Source organism: Bubalus bubalis, chromosome 11 (genome assembly GCF_019923935.1).
Source record: "Bubalus bubalis isolate 160015118507 breed Murrah chromosome 11, NDDB_SH_1, whole genome shotgun sequence".
Lineage (NCBI taxonomy): Eukaryota > Metazoa > Chordata > Mammalia > Artiodactyla > Bovidae > Bubalus > Bubalus bubalis.
Window position 1 is genome coordinate 14,729,962 of NC_059167.1, and position 16,506 is coordinate 14,746,467.

The window sequence follows — 16,506 nt, forward strand, 5'->3', positions numbered from 1 at the left end:
TGTCTGACTCTTTGCAACCCCATGAATTGCAGCACACCAGGCCTCCCTGTCCATCACCAACTCCCGGAGTTCACTGAGACTCACATCCATTGAGTCAGTGATGCCATCCAGCCATCTCATCCTCTGTCATCCCCTTTTCCTCCTGCCCCCAGTCCTTCCCAGCATCAGGGTCTTTTCCAATGAGTCAACTCTTCGCATGAGGTGGCCAAAGTACTGGAGTTTCAGCTTTAGCATCATTCCTTCCAAAGAACACCCAGGGCTGATCTCCTTTAGAATGGACTGGTTGGATCTCCTTGCAGTCCAAGGGACTCTCAAGAGTCTTCTCCAACACCACAGTTCAAAAGCATCAATTCTTCGGCACTCAGCCTTCTTCACAGTCCAACTCTCACATCCATACATGACCACAGGAAGAACCATAGCCTTGACTAGACGGACCTTTGTTGGCAAAGTAATGTCTCTGCTTTTCAATATGCTATCTAGGTTGGTCATAACTTTCCTTTCAAGGAGTAAGCGTCTTTTAATTTCATGGCTGCAGTCACCATCTGCAGTGATTTTGGAGCCCAGAAAAATAAAGTCTGACACTGTTTCCCCATCTATTTCCCATGAAGTGATGGGACCAGATGCCATGATCTTCGTTTTCTCAATGTTGAGCTATAAGCCAACTTTTTCACTCTCCACTTTCACTTTCATCAAGAGGCTTTTGAGTTCCTCTTCACTTTCTGCCACAAGGGTGGTGTCATCTGCATATCTGAGGTTATTGATATTTCTCCCGGCAATCTTGATTCCAGCTTGTGCTTCTTCCAGCCCAGCGTTTCTCATGATGTACTCTGCATAGACGTTAAATAAGCAGGGTGACAATATACAGCCTTGACATACTCCTTTTCCTATTTGGAACCAGTCTGTTGTCCCATGTCCAGTTCTAACTGTTGCTTCCTGACCTGCATATAGGTTTCTCAAGAGGCAGGTCAGGTGGTCTGGTATTCCCATCTCTTTCAGAATTTTCCACAGTTTATTGTGATCCAGACAGTCAAAGGCTTTGGCATAGTCAATAAAGCAGAAATAGATGTTTTTCTGGAACTCTCTTACTTTTTTGATGATCCAGCAGATGTTGGCAATTTGATCTCTGGTTCCTCTGTCTTTTCTAAAACCAGCTTGAACATCTGGAAGTTCACGGTTCACATACTGCTGAAGCCTGGCTTGGAGAATTTTGAGCATTACTTTATTAGCGTGTGAGATGAGTGCAATTGTGTGGTAGTTTGAGCGTTCTTTGGCATGGCCTTTCTTTGGGATTGGAATGAAAACTGACCTTTTCCAGTCCTGTGGCCACTGCTGAGTTTTCCAAATTTGCTGGCATATTGAGTGCAGCACTTTCACAGCATCATCTTTCAGGATTTGAAACAGCTCAACTGGAATTCCATCACCTCCACTAGCTTTGTTCGTAGTGATGCTAAGGCCCACTTGACTTCGCATTCCAAGATGTCTGGCTCTAGGTCAGTGATCACACCATCGTGATTATCTTGGTCGTGAAGATCTTTTTTGTACAGTTCTTCTGTGTATTCTTGCCACCTCTTCTTAATATATTCTGCTTCTGTTAGGTCCATACCATTTCTGTCCTTTATCAAGCCCATCTTTGCATGAAATGTTCCCTTGGTATCTCCAATTTTCTTGAAGAGATCTCTAGTCTTTCCCATTCTGTTGTTTTCCTCTATTTCTTTGCATTGATCGACGAAGAAGGCTTTCTTATCTCTTCTTGCTATTCTTTGGAACTCTGCATTCAGATGCTTATATATTTCCTTTTCTCCTTTGCTTTTCACTTCTCTTCTTTTCACAGCTATTTGTAAGGCCTCCTCAGACAGCCATTTTGCTTTTTTTGCATTTCTTTTCCATGGGGATGGTCTTGATCCCTGTCTCCTGTACAATGTCACGCACCTCTGTCCATACTTCATCAGGCACTCTATCTATCAGATCTAGTCCCTTAAATCTATTTCTCACTTCCACTGTATAATCATAAGGATATATAGGACTTTTTTTTTTTGGCAATTTCCTTTGAATCTACAATTATTTGAAAAAGTTCATTCAGAGCAGGAGTCCCTGGGCTTTACCCCCAAAGGGGTTCATGGCACAGGAAACGTTAAGAGGCTGCCTAATGAGAATGTTGGCACGCATTCATGTCTACCTATATGAGCAGATAAAGGATAGGCATATCCAGCTGGTATGAACCCACAAAAGCCCCGGTGAACACTGGGAGTACGCCTGAAACATGCGCTCTAGTACTCACTGGAACCTGACGGATGCCTGCTCCAGATAGTAGATGTCAAAGAGCCAGTGCAAAAAGACGTCCAAACTAGAAGCAAGAATAAAGCAGACCCTCCATTAGTGAATCGATGAACTAAGGCCTGGGGTTCAATTTCTCTTGGGCTGGCTTCCCTCCTTCCAACCTCCCTTGCCTACTCCCCGAAGACTCTCGCACCTTAATATTCCAGCTGGCCAATCGACACTGCCTCTCTTTTTAATGCTGCCCACCCTGTCCCTGACTCTTTGACCTTTCCACTCAAGGACTCCCCTCCAGCAAACCTCCGCCAGCCTTTTCTCCCACAGCGCTCTCTCCCTCTTCTGAATTTCTACTGCACATTTCCCCCACCTTGGGCTGCCAGGCAGCTGGGAGGGATGGCTTGTCTCCACAGCTGGATGATAAGCACTCTGAGGGCAGAGTTCACGGCTGACTGCTTAGAGTTCACATGATACCTGGCTCATGCTAGGCTCATGACAGGCACTGGACTGTCATCTGAGGAATGGATTTGCAGCAACCACAGGTGGGCCTACAGTATCTGAAGGAGGAGGTTCCGACTCTAGGGTGAGCCTGGCTGAGAGAGGAGAGATAATTGGAGGTGAGGTACCTGGTCAGTCCCATAGAGGGCAGAATGACCACCATGAACACCAGAAAGACATAACACTTGTGCACTATGATCAGATTCTGACTTGTTCTAGAAGGAAACAAAGAGAGACATGATAAGAACCAAATGACTGACTACAGAATGGAGAGAGAGAGAGACGGCTGCCTGGGCTAGAAAGCAGTTTCATAGCACGTGCCAATGCCATCTCCACAGCACACTGAGAGCCATGCTGTGTCTGGGAGCAGCAGGAAAGAACGGCATGATCAACTAGTGATGTCTGCCGTGGGCAGAGGAAAGGGAAGGGAAGGCTCACACATACCATACACTTGACGCCCCTGTTGCAGGGACATCACTAACAATACTCAGAATCCTTGCAGCATTTCAATAAGCAACATGAGCCTTGGCCGTAGGAAAGCCCAGGAAGGATTTCTGTTAAGAGAAACCTCCTGGCTTACTGCCTGATAGGATGATAGAAACTTTGGGAGCAAGAAATAACTTTTGAGACCCAAGCAGCCTTCAGTCCAGAGCAGGTCCATTTTGCCCCAAGATATAGTATATACTTCCTAACTAATTAGCTCCTACCACAGAACTATTAGGGCTAATAAACAGGGAGGGGCTCTTTGATTGTTTAAAATATGGCACCATATGGGCTACACGGGTCTTCAGTCAGATTGAGGGCATGGGCTCCTCTGCGATGACCGTAACAGCCTTTCTAACATTTTTCAGACAAGTCCTGTTTTCTTGCTCCCATCCTCCGCCCTCTCCCTGGCATTCCTGGCACTGGCCATTTCTGCCCACGGCTCCAGGCCCTCAGTGTATGGCTGGAAGATGAGGGAGCAGCCTGAGGAGGGCTTGGTTTCAGGTATCTCAGCATCCCTGAGACAAACCAGTCCCCTCTTTCCAAAGACAAAAGTATCTGTTACTTTTTGGGGATGGTTTTGGGCATCAAAGCCATCCTGCATCAATTCCATTCCCCAGGTGAGACAGGAAGCTGGAGCACAGGGCTGGTGGGGACGGGGGAGTGGGGAAAGAAGCTGGTGCCAAGGGAAGGATCAGAGGGGAGCCCCCAGCTCACCTTGTCCAGTGGGCTTCAAGGAAGGCAGAGAGGTAGACGATCAGAGGCAGTGTCACGGTAAAGGCCCAGAGCAGCACAGACGGGAAGAACTGGGTCACGATGGGGCTCTGTGTGGGTGGATGGAGGCGGGGCAGACAGACGTCAATGCGAGAAGCCCGCTCCCCGTCACAGGCCTCCCCTGCCTTCTCCCACACCTCTGGCCACTTCTCCAGCTCAGTCCCAGAGCAGGCCTCGTGTCCCTGAGGCTGCACAGTGGGCTGGGGCCTTTCTCACTCAGAATCTGCCTGGCTGGGGCAGCCAGAGGCTGACACCTCAGCGTCAAGGGGCATCCCCAAGGGGTGCAGGCCTCCTATGCTGACGTCACTGGAGGGACGGCCTAGTCTGACCCCACCGACTTGGCCCCAAGGCCACAGCCACCTGCTGTCACTCAGGGAGGAGACGCTCAGACTTTAGGGAGGAGACACTGCTTTTACCGTGGTGTTGTGTGAGACATGGTGGAGAAGGGGAGGGTGTGGTGTGAGAATCCCCGGGCAGAGCTGTGGTGCCCCGGCCTGGGGCCTGTTGTGAAGCTGACAGAGGAGAAGCGGCAGCACGAGGGCTTGGCTTGACTGTGTGCACGTGTGTGCATGTGTGTGTGTGCATATGTGTGTTGCGTGTGCACTTCCATGTGTGTGCCTGCATGTGTTTTGCTGGAACAGGCATGGGGATAACATGAAAGAAAGGGCCTTCTAGGATCACTGCAAGTGTGCACATGTGTATGTATGCATGTATGTGCATGTGTACTGTGTGTGCACATGTGTGTGTGTGCCTGCGTGTTTTGCTGGAACAGGCATGGGGATAACATGAGAGAAGGGGCCTTCTAGGATCACTGCAAGAGCCTTGAGGCTACAGAACTTGGATATGGGCCCGTCCAGCTCCTCGGAACTCCTCTATGCATATGGCAGGGATGGCTCTTGTGGACCAACCTGGGGTCTGTGTGTCCAGAAGTGAGGCAAGTGGAACCAGAGCCAGAGAGCCTACTCCTCTTGAAGGGCTGCCCTAGAACTAACCTCCGTCTTCCCCACCCTCACCTTATCTTCACACCAAGGACCTCGGCTCTAGAGAACGTGGGGTACACGGAGCTGTCACGGTCGCCCCACCCTCTGCTGCTCTTTTGTACCTCTAGCTTGACCCAATCTAAAGAAGTCCTCCAAGCCCATCCCCCCAAATTCAGCCCAGAACTTGCCTAAGGCTCCCCTACCCTTTAGCCCTAGTCCCTAAGATGGGCAGTGGCCCACACGCATCCTCTTTAGAGCAAAGGAGACCCTGGGCCACCATGCACACCCACTGCCAGGGCCACAACAGCGTGGGCTCTGGAGTCACGTCTCAGTGGGCCCCCCATCCCATCCTCGCCGGAGCTCTTCCTTTGTCTCCCGGGGGGCCCCCATGCCTGGCCTGAGTGGAGGAGGCACCTGCAAATTCTCGATGGGGCGGGTGACGTTGTACAAGTCGATGGTGTTGATGATGATGGCAGGCGTGGTGAGGAAGAAGAAGAGGAAGAAGAGGAAAGTGTTGATTGCGATAAAGCGGGCCCACCAATGGAAGCGGCGGACGGACAGGTGTTTCCTGGGTGGGATGGAGGAGGGAGACACGCTTAGGGCTGTGGGTCTCAGCCCTCAGACCCAGCCACGCTGCTTTCTGCATGCCAGCTGTGGACCAAGCTGCCCTGGTCTAGTTCAACCCTGGGGGCCCAAGCCTGCATGCGACAACCCTAGGCCTTCTCCTATCATGCCACTTGTAAGGCTCTGAATACATCCCACAGGTGAGCCAGAAGAATTATCTGAATTTTTTCCACAGGAAAAAGCTTTTCCCCAAAAGGTGGGTGCCTTCTGTGCTTGTGGTGGGGTGGACTTGGGGGCAGGCAGAGGCTGCAAGGCCCAGGAGAGACACAGCCCAGCAGGGGCCATATGTGGAGGAGGAGGACGGGCCCTGATTCTTTTCCCCATCCTACAGCCTTCTTCCATCCCAAAGGAGCTCAAGGGAGAGGAGACAGACAGAGGGGGCTTACCAAATAATGTCTTTGGGGTGTGGGGCACGGACTACCCTCCAGCGGTAGGACTTGACAATGGTGGTCACTGAGGACTCTTTGGGGGACATCCCACAGTGGATGAACTTGTAGTCCTGCAGAATGCTGCGGAGAGGAGGAAGAGACAGAGGTCTGGGGGTGAGGAATTCTTGGAGACTTGGATATGTCTCTCCTGACCTTATAGGTGGGCAGTTCCTCAGGCCTGGTCACTGGAGGAAAGGGTGTTAGAGGGATGGACTGCCCAGGAAAAGAGGGGACCACGTAGTTCTCAGTTCACGTCTTGTCCCCCTAATGGTAGTGAAAGCACAAAGACATGCTCCTTCTGTGAGGTTGACAGGGGAGGTACTCATTTAGCCTCCTCTTAATATCAATAGCTACCGACTCTTCCAGCCAGTGCCTGACACTGTGCTAACTGGTGAGTCACATCATCTTAGCTGCATAGATTATTGAAGACACAACCAAAGAGGGGCGGGTGCTGGCACTGGGGCCCCATCTTGGGTTTCCTAACTCACATCTGCTGTAATTAAACCTGAGATCCCTCTCTACTGAGCGATGGTTCTCAGAAAGATATGTAGATGTCTCACACACACTAAACAGGACACATATTCCTTCTTACCCTTCCAGGAGGCGGACAAGGAAGATGTAAGTAACCAAATTTGATGAATAAGAAACTTGAGGGTGTAACTAACTTGCAAAATTGCAGGTGATCTGTTGCCCTGAATTCTAGCCTGTGCCACTGTTCCTTTGCAGGGTCAGGGCGGGTGAAAACAAAGCCTTGTGAACGATCAGGCTCCCTCGGGGAGAGGATGGCTCCACCGTCCTCAAAAGACTGATTCTGAGGCTCCTATGTATTTGACCCAGGCCTAAGATTCCTTCCAGAACACTCCAGAGCAGACCTCATCCATTCCTTATCAAGATGGGGCTGCCAGTGGCTGGGGCAGAAGAGGGAGGAGCCTGCAAAGCTATGAAACAGAGAAGGCTTGCAGAGGAGAGGAGAGGAGCAGGAATGGCAGTTGGGTCTTCTCTATGCTGACTCTGTCACTCGCGGTGAGGGGAAGGGTGACGTAGGGGTGATGGGTAATGAGGGGCGGAAAATGGGTATCATTCTTGTCAAGGCCTGGAAGAGGAACCAAGAGGTCAAGGGCTACGCTGACCACTTCTGGGCTGAAGCAAGGATGCATGGGGGTGGGGAGCCCAGGACCTGGGCGTCTCTGGAGACAAGCTGAGCCCGGCCGCTGGAGGAAGACGCACGTGGCCATGCTCCGGAAAGCAAGATGGCAGCGGCGATGCCCGCGAGGAACAGGGCGGGGCTGAAGGGAGGAGGGCAGAGCATGGCATGGCATGACGGAGGCAGGCGCTCTCCCCTCCTCCCCTCCTCCCCTCGGCTGGAATGGGGGTGGGAAAGGATGGTTTCGGAGAAGCAGAGGCCCGCTCTTGGGGCCGGGATGGGTGCAGCAAGCAGCTGCCCGCCCCCCCCGCCCCCCACCCGGCACTCACTGCTTCGTCATCCTGGAGTCCTGGAAGGTGACGAAGATCAGGTCCAGACGCTTCAGCCGCGCGCGGTTGAGCTCAGCGTTGAACTCATCAGTCAGCTGCTCCTCCAGCTCGCTGTAATACTGTTCTGCGTCCACCTAGTGGGCCAGACGTGGGCCTCAGAGTTGGAGCGCCCAGGGCTCCAGGAAGGCCGCCTCTCTACCCCCCGGGGCGCAGGCTGGTGTGGGGTGGGGATGGGGGTGTGTCTTGGTTCCATCCCCAGCTCCCTAGGAAGCCTGGCAAAAAAGCTCAGGACCCCAGGTGGGCTCCCAGGTCCCAGCTCTCCAGCAGGAAGAGGCTGTCACTTTGAAACAAGCTCTCTGCTCTTAGATCTGGGGAAACGGAGGCTTCCCCAGGGGTGAAGGGGTGCCTTTGGCCTCGGGGTGGACTCGGAAGGAGCGACAGCCTTTTCAAGTGCCTGCAGCCTTTTCAAGTGAGGGAATCATGCTTTTTTTCTGAACTGGCTAGATGAGTTCAGTCCTGCCAAGGCCTCCTTCTAGCCACATGGGCGGGGTGATAAGATGGAGCCCACAGCTTTCAAATGTTCCCGTCCCAGCTCTTTCACCCGAGGCTGGGCAGCCTGCTGTGTCCTTGCTGGTCCTCCCCACCAAGCCCCGAAGGGAGCAAGAACCAGCCCCGTCCTGGATCACTCTGGGAGGGGGAGGCTCCAAGAAAGGCTCCTTTGCCTTCTCAACAGGGAGACAGAACATGCTGGAAAGGAGAACGTGAGCCAGGGGCTGCTCTGAACGGAGTCTGCGGCCCAAGGATGCAGGCCTGGGATACCGCCCGGGGCTGTGGACAGAGCCTGAAGCCCCAGTGCCCCAGCCCCTGTGACACGCCCCTGATGTCCGCGCCAATTACCTCTTTGAAGCAAGCCCAGCACCTGCAGAAGCACAGCCGGGAGCAGGGGTGGACCTTGATCATCACCTTCCCCTTCTTCTTGGCCTTGGCAGTGTAGTAGAGCCGGCCCCGCATCGCGTGGCGCCTGCCAGCCAACAGGTGACACGGTGAAGGGTCTCGCGGTTGGAGGCCAGCAGAGCAACAGCCTCCGCTTCCCTCCCCGCCCCAGATCCAGACAGGTCTCGCCGAAGCCTCACCTCTGATCGTCCAAGTCAATCAGGGTCCTGACGTCATAGCAGAAGTGGACTCTGGTCACTATGCACCCTGGGTAGGCCTCGCTGAAGCCAGGAACAAAGATGATGAGCCAGCCTGCGGGGCTGGGGACTTCCCCTTTCCCTAGAGCTACAGTCCACAGGGCTGAGGGGCATAGCTCCCAGGGGTTCCCGGTGCTTGGGTGGTAGAATCCACCCCCGGCTCCTAAGCCTGGACATCAGGGTTGATCCCTGTTAATGAGAGATTTGCCGCATCCTTCCCAGATGACACAGAACAGGGCCAGGGACCAGAGCTGGACATTGCTGCTCACGGACAGATAATTAGCTTCTAGGGTTTGGAACTCAGGTCACAGAAGGAGCCACAAGATAAGATGACCTGTTCTAGACTGGGCACCACGGCTGAAGGGTGACCGGGAGGCCATCCATGCCTCAGCCCACCCCGCCCCACTTACTGAAAATGCTTAATGATGATCTCTGGGTCTTGGATGTCCGTGGGGACATAGGTGATCATTAGTGTCCTGGTGACCTAGGTGGGGAAGGTCAGTGGAGAAAGAAGATTGCTCGCACAGGAATCCTGGGTCTTCCAGTGGCCTCAACCACCTGGAGCAGGTTGTGTACTCACATCAGGCTGCCTCCTTGCTGGGTAAGCCAGGTGCCAGCTTCCCCACCCAGCCCACGTCCCTGAGGTCAGCAGGCAGGCAAGCTACACCTCTGTGCATCCTGTGACCTGTGCTCCGCCTGCCCCCCCACACCGGGAGACCCCTTGCCATGGATGGCTGTAGTCAGGGGAGGAAGAGTCAGAGGCTGCACGGAGAGGTGGAGGGCTCAGGGAGGACCAGAGCTCCATGACCTGCAAGGGCAGCTCATGCTGTCTTGCTGACCTCCGGTCTCCACTGTTCCACGTGATGCCCACCTCGAGGAGACATCCCTATCATCAGACTGGGGATGGGGAGTTGGAACGTGAGCTGGACTGTGGGGAGGGAATGGGGAAGTCCCTCGAAGTTCACATGTTACTCTGTGAGTGGGACATGTCTTCCTGAGCCATCGCCTCATGGCAAGCATCTGTAAACTGTCCTGCTAGAGAGGGGAGTCTGGGTGGAAGCTTCTGGTGACAAGACAGAAAGCTGATGTGGCCGAATCCAGATGGGCCAGGAGTGTCCAAGCCACCTGGCAGGCTGAGACATTCGGGGTTACCTTTCAGGGGTGTGTGCAATTGCATTCTGGGGTGTGTGCAATTGTGTTCTGGGGTGGGGTAAAGGGAATCTGTCCTTTAGGATGAAAGGCTTGAAGGAGCCCATTTCTCTTTTATCTGTCATCTTCCTTCCCTCTAGGAGACTCTACCTGCCTAGTGGTCCTTCCTGGGATCACCTCACAAATAAGTGAATGCTACTCAAACCCTTGTCCCAGGTTCTGCTTGGGAGGTGGGATGGGAGAAATACAAACCAAGACAGTGAGAACACAAAGAGGCAGCCCATGCGTTTCTGACCTCAGGGAGATGGTAGAAGGGACAGGAGTTGGATGCAAGAGTGGGCAAAGTAGTCAAAGTATCTACCCACTGGGAGCACTGGCCACTGAAGATGGAGGTCACCCCCACCACAGTTAAGCCTTCAGTTTTCCAGTGGTGGGGAGATCCAGGGGTCCTTGGAGAGGGTCCAGGGCAGCAGGGGTGTAGCAGGAGGACGTACTTGGGGGCAGCTATTCACCAGCTGGTTTGGAAGGGTCTCAGTGGTTTCACAGCCCAGACAGATGTGCCAGGTGACAATTCCCAGGGATAAGCAGAGGAGGCCTCCCTGCTCGGGCAAGACTGCCTGTTGTGCAGACCACTACAAGCTGGGATGCTTCTGAAGGCTGGGAGTGGGATGGTCCAGCTTTGGGGGGGTGGCAGGGGGAGGGGCTCTAGGTGAGAGGGCATGGTCCTGGTAGTTCTTTTCACTTACTCACCGTGTAGCTTTTCCTGGGCACAAATCCTAAGCAGTGATGAGTCATGAAGAGAAGGTTGGTGATGAAGTATAAGAAAGCGAAGATGCTGTGTAGCCACAGGAACTTACTCCTGCCAAGAATGAGACACGGAAGGCGTGAGACCCCCACCCCACCTCCTCCCACCTCCCAAGGGCCACCCTCCAGTGCCTCCAGACACTCAGGCACCTTGGAAGGGGATGGAGAAGGGGCTGTCCACTCCAACGAATGAAGGCTAGCGTTGCTCGAGTGTTCACTATATGCCAGACCCAGGGTGGGAGCAGATGCTCTGTGTACATTTTCTCACTAGACTCTTGGACCGTGTGAGCGTGGTGCTGTGAATGTCTTTGTTTTACTCGTAGGGAAACGAGGGCCAGAGTGCCTGCCCAAGGCTACTCTTGGCCGTGGCGGTCCCAGGAGGGGAGCCCAGAACTGCAGAAGCACTTACACTCTTCATACCCCTGCCCACCCCCCACACCCCCTGCCACTGCACAGCTGACCATGAGGCCAAGCAGAGCAGGCCTGCAGAAAGGAGGGCCTGCAGATTCGGCTCACCTCCCTGGGGCAGGAAGTGTTTGGGTCCCAGGGCTCTGCACTCACGTGAGGCTGTCCCAAGGCACCAGGCCAGGAAGGCTGCTCAGAAACAGGGCCCGCCTTATTTGGTACAGTTTGAGGACAGAGAGGCTGCCTGGCTTCAAAATATCTCATCACTGTTCCCCCGCCCCACCTCCTCCGCCTGGCCTTTCACTTAACTTTCCCCATCTGGCTAAATGCCTCTCTCCTCAGTTTTCTCAGAGAGGGCAAGGTGACATGGTCCCTGAGGGACGCTCCAGCTCTCTGGATTTAGGAAAGTTGAAGGGGCTCTTGGCCGCCCTATTAGACTTCATTTCTTGTTGGAAGTTGTGGGCACCGCACTTATACCAGCGACTGGCCAGGGAGAAGCTGTTTAAGCTCTGCTCTGGCGCCTCCAGCACCCGGGGCGGAGCTGGCGAAAGGGGTCCCAGCCTTTCTGGTGCTTTTGGAGTTTGGTGGGGTTTGCAGGGGTGCAGGGTCAGAAGATGGGGTGGGGTAAAGGGAGGTGGGGTTAGGAGCGCACAAGCTCACTCACACCTGCTGGAAAGGCTGCTTCGGCTCTGTCAGGAAGCCAGCCATGAGCCCTGGGGGGCCTGTTGTCTCAGCCGAGACCAGCAGGGCTGCGTCTGGGTCCTACAGATTGCTCTGGCCACTCGAGGGGTTGGCTGACGTTAACGTCCACAGGCTCCTGAACCATGAGGGCTGGAGGGGCCTTAGAGCTCATGTCCAACAGCCTTTCCGCCACCACGGACGAGGGATGAAGCTCACAGCAGGGTGCTCTGCCCCAGACCCAGGGCCGGCTAACGGCAGAGCCGGGGCAGGAACCCAGCTCCTCTGGGTCCTTAGTCTCGTGGCCGCGGGCATCAGGTCTGTGCTTCACTCAATTCCTTAAGGCCTGAGCTGAACTCTTTTGTGGGCAGAGGAAGCAGTACCTTAAACCTCCACTTACTACAGTGCTTCTGCCTATCGGGAGCTAGACATAACCAAGCAAAGAGGACCACCTTGCTGGGACTTCAGGAGTGACTGGTTTAGCTAGTTCCATCCATTACAGAGATGGGGACACGGAGGCACCAAGAACACTTCTCACGAAGAGAAGGCAGTGTCTGGCATCCCACTTGGGACCTGGGTTCCCAAAGAAACCAGGCCTTTCTCATCAGCAAAGAGGAGCCCATGTTTTAGACTCACTGTCAGACCACCTCTCCCCACCAACATCCACCGCCTCCCCTGCCCCAGCCAGTAGAATGGGAGGTAAGAGGATCAGGTACCTACTCTGTGGAGACATTGACAATGGTGGTCCGGCCAAAGTGACTATCCCGGTCTGAAAGACAGAAGGTTGCCAACCTCAAGCCTGGCTCCTCGACTGGTTGGGCACCAGACCCTAGAGTTCCCGAGTGAATGCCTGGGGCCTAGAAACGCTTGCCTACTTCCTGAGCTTCCTTTTAGTTCCCCAGAGCTTGTTGCAGGAGATGCAAGAGACATGAGTTCCATCCCTGGGTTGGGAAGATCCCCTGGAGTAAGAAATGGCAACCCACTCCAGTATTCTTGCCTGGAGAGCCCCCATGGACAGAGCAACCTGGCGGGCTGCAGTCCACGGGGTTGCAAAGAGTCAGACACGACTGAGCAACTCGGCTCGAGCACCAGTGGCCAAGGAGAAACAGGTGGAAACCTGAGTGATCAGCACACACCTGGTGCCATCTGGACATTTACACACCACCTAGTTGTACGGCCCTCGTTCAGCTCTGTGTCTGCGCTCACTAGTGAAATTCTGGCTGCTATTCACTGAGCACCCACTACAGGCAGCGTGCGAAGCACGTGACGTGCATCGTCTTTATCCCTATGACCGCTGAGGAAACCGAGGCCTGGGGACACTGTGTAAGATGAAATAATCTTCTGGGAAGCAGACGTGGGTAAACGGTGGGGAACCATAAGTTTTCAGTCTCTGAAGGCCAACCCTCCTCACCCACCACACTACTGTGTCAAAATCTACCCTGTTAGGAGAAATGTTGATGGACTCCAGATGAGAAATTCTGCCCCTACGACGCTGCGTCCACCGGAGTGGGTACAGCCAGAGATCCGGTCCAGGGATCTTGGCAGTGGGTCACACGCCATAACAAGGCCTCCATGAACACCTGGCCAGGCACAGTGTGGGTCATGGATCATGGATAAACATTCGGTTTTAGACTGACTTACACTATCTGCCTTCTCTGCGCCAGACCCTGGGCCAAATTGGTACCCAGAGAGGTATCGCCTGTGGTTTCCACGTGAGGGAACCAGAAGCAGGGGTTGCCTAAGGTCCCATAACTAATCCTGAGAAGTGCAACTAGAAGTTAGAGTTTGAGATGCCCAAGCCCCAAGCTCTGTCCCGCCAGCTGGGCTGCCTCTTAGGTCTAGCGGGCTGGGCTCGGGGTCCACAGAGCTCCACATACCCAGAACATCTCCAGTGTAGTTGATAGGCAAGATGATGCCCAAGGAGGGGATGCAGAGAATGAGGATAAAGATGATGAGGTGGTACTGGAACATGATGTAGATCCGGGCATCGTCTCCACACCTGCTAATCAGATCTTCATTCCTGGAGGAGACACAGAGATGGGGACACTGCTCAGGGGCCAGTGTGGCCAAAACTCAAGTCAGGGGCAGAGGGAGCAAAGGGCGAGGAAATGACCGCCCCATGCCCGTGTCTTCATCTTCAGAAACATCCCTCTTCTCAAAACTTGTTAGGCCCGAAATGGGTTTCACTGAATTTCACAGGCGTAACAAAGAAAGAGGCTGCAGATAACGCACTTGGGAATCCAGAAGCACTCTTAAATCAGACATTGATTCCCTCTTTTATTGCTTCTTCAAACATTCCTAGTGCTGGCCATGGTACAGGTACTGAACAAACCGTTAGTGATAACAAGATTCATCCTATTTTTCAAAAAGCTGCTCCTTAAAAACCACAATGAGCTAAAAACTTCAAACGACAATGAGCTATCACTCCATACTGCCAGACTGGTCAGCGTTGGAAAGTTGGTGAGGAAGGTTCTGGGAGGAGGTGCTGGTGAGGGTGTGGGGTGCTGGGAGCTCTCTCACACTCATGGGTACTGACTCTGGCATGGCCACTTTGGATAACAGTTGACATTATCTATAGAAATCATCTATATGTACACCCTATGGCCTAACAATTCTACTCCTAGGTTTAAAACCAACAGAAATACATGCACATGGGCACTAAGAGACAAGGATGAGAATCTCAGAGATGCATTATTTGTAATGGCCCCGAACTGGAAAGAACCTAAATGTCTATCAAAGGTGGGATGGACACAAGAATGAAGTACACACGCACTGAGCTGCATACATCACATTATGCATGAACGTAATGTAACACTATACACAGATAAAAATGGATGACCACAGCTGAACTCCACGTACGTAATGTTGAGTGAAGGAGGACACACACAAACAATACATGCCATATCATTACATACAAAGTTCAAAAACAGGCAATACTGAACTGAAGAGTTAGAAGTCAGGATGCTGGTTCCCTCTGAAGAGCAGGGAGGTGCTAGGAGATTGGGAGGGTGCAGGAGGAGAGCTTCTGGGGTCTTGGCAATGCTCTTTTTTTTTTTTTATCAGGAGGGAGGTGGTGATAACTGAGCTGGATATCTATTTTTTGGGCACGTCTCTGCATGTTTCTTAACTCCAGTTAAAAATTTTAAAAGCAACACATGCTTATAATAGAAACTTTGGAAAATACGAAAGAAGAAAATCATTCGCCTACAATCGCATCAAACCTAAGACAATGGGTATTAATCATTTTGGTCAATTTCCTTTAGTTTCTTATTATATTACTGGTTTACCTTAGTGACTGTAGTATAAACAGCATTTGGTGGCTCAGATGATAAAGAACTTGCCTGCAACGTGGGAGACCTGGGTTCGATCCCTGGGTCAGGAAGATACTCTGGAGAAAGGAATGGCTGCCCACTCCAGTATTCTTGCATGGAGAATTTCAAGGACAGAGGAGCCTGGTGGGCTACAGTCCGTGGGGTCACAAAGAATCAGACACAACTGAGCGACTAACACTTTCACTTTTTTCCCACTTTCTTTCATTTCACATTTACTCTTGCTGCTGCTAAGTCACTTCAGTCGTGTCTGACTCTGTGCGACCGCAGAGATGGCAGCCCACCAGGCTCCCCCGTCCCTGGGATTCTCCAGGCAAGAACACTGGAGTGGGTTGCCATTTCCTTCTCCAATGCATGAAAGTGAAAAGTGAAAGCGAAGTCGCTCAGTCGTGTCCGACTCCCAGCGACCCCATGGACTGCAGCCCACCAGGCTCCTCCGTCCATGGGATTTTCTAGGCAAAGTACTGGAGTGGGGTGCCATTGCCTTCTCCGCATTTAATCTTAAGTGTTTTCTAACAGTTTAACATTTTGTCTAAATATTTTTATGACTGCACAGTAATAATGGTGACAATGGCCTGTTTGTGGATTATTAGTTCACACTTAGCCCCAAGGTGCACACCTGCCCCGCCACTTGTGCACGTACCATAGTTTACTCACCCTTGCCCTCTGATCAGACTTGAAGGTGGTATGCAACTTATAACATCCAGTCCAATATTCAGATTTATTTTTCAACAATACTACAATGTACAGCATATCTTCAAGGCTTTCAATATCACCATTTCAGTAATTTAGAGCTCTCAACCTTTTTTTTAAACTTCAAGCTGTTAAAACACTTCCTGCCCTGCATTTGAGAATTAAATCCCAAGAATGGGGTGGATGAGGAGTGGTGAGAAGGGAGAATGGGAGGAATATCCCCCTGCAGGCTTGGGGTGCCCAGATCTGCTCACATGATATAGTGTGCCTGAGGCATGGTGAGAGCCTCCAATCAAATAGTGAGAGCAGAGGGCTGGATGGGACCGAGAACACAAGAATTTCGTTTCTGGACTAGCAATTCCCTCTGCCCCTACTGGGCTCATTGCTCCATCTGCACCGGAAAACCCAGGCTATACTCAGCAGCCTATGTTACAGTTCTAAGGGAAGCCTGAATTTTTGAGCCTATCTATATTCCTCTATTCAACTCTGTCCTCTTCCCACCACTCTTTAAAGTGCAGCCCCCATGACGTTCCAGGCACCACCCTCTCTCCTACTCATGATGAATTCTTGTCTCTGCTCAAATCGCTTCCTGTCCTCTACCTCTTACTGGAGACTCGCTGTACCTGGCATCCTTCTCTTTCACCTTTAATACCTCCTCTCTCTCTACAGCCACCCCAACTTCTTCCCTTTCAACGACAGCCACGTTCAAGTGCCCATGTTTCAGTCT

General features: G+C 52.5%; 1 protein-coding gene across 3 annotated transcripts in view; it reads right to left on the reverse strand.

Annotated features, from left to right (window-relative positions):
• The window catches only part of TMEM63C (transmembrane protein 63C), a 76,722-nt gene that overhangs the window by 11,527 nt on the left and 48,689 nt on the right, over positions 1 to 16,506 (reverse strand). For all 3 annotated transcript variants that reach the window (XM_025295154.3, XM_025295155.3, XM_025295152.3), the window contains exons 8-19: positions 13,635 to 13,777; positions 12,478 to 12,526; positions 10,621 to 10,729; positions 9,132 to 9,205; positions 8,665 to 8,745; positions 8,429 to 8,552; positions 7,532 to 7,665; positions 6,017 to 6,139; positions 5,421 to 5,574; positions 3,970 to 4,076; positions 2,898 to 2,984; positions 2,279 to 2,344 (exon numbers count right to left, since the gene is read on the reverse strand). In XM_025295154.3, coding sequence (XP_025150939.1) covers positions 2,279 to 2,344; positions 2,898 to 2,984; positions 3,970 to 4,076; positions 5,421 to 5,574; positions 6,017 to 6,139; positions 7,532 to 7,665; positions 8,429 to 8,552; positions 8,665 to 8,745; positions 9,132 to 9,205; positions 10,621 to 10,729; positions 12,478 to 12,526; positions 13,635 to 13,777 — 1,251 coding nt within the window. The remainder of the gene's footprint in view (positions 1 to 2,278; positions 2,345 to 2,897; positions 2,985 to 3,969; positions 4,077 to 5,420; positions 5,575 to 6,016; positions 6,140 to 7,531; positions 7,666 to 8,428; positions 8,553 to 8,664; positions 8,746 to 9,131; positions 9,206 to 10,620; positions 10,730 to 12,477; positions 12,527 to 13,634; positions 13,778 to 16,506) is intronic.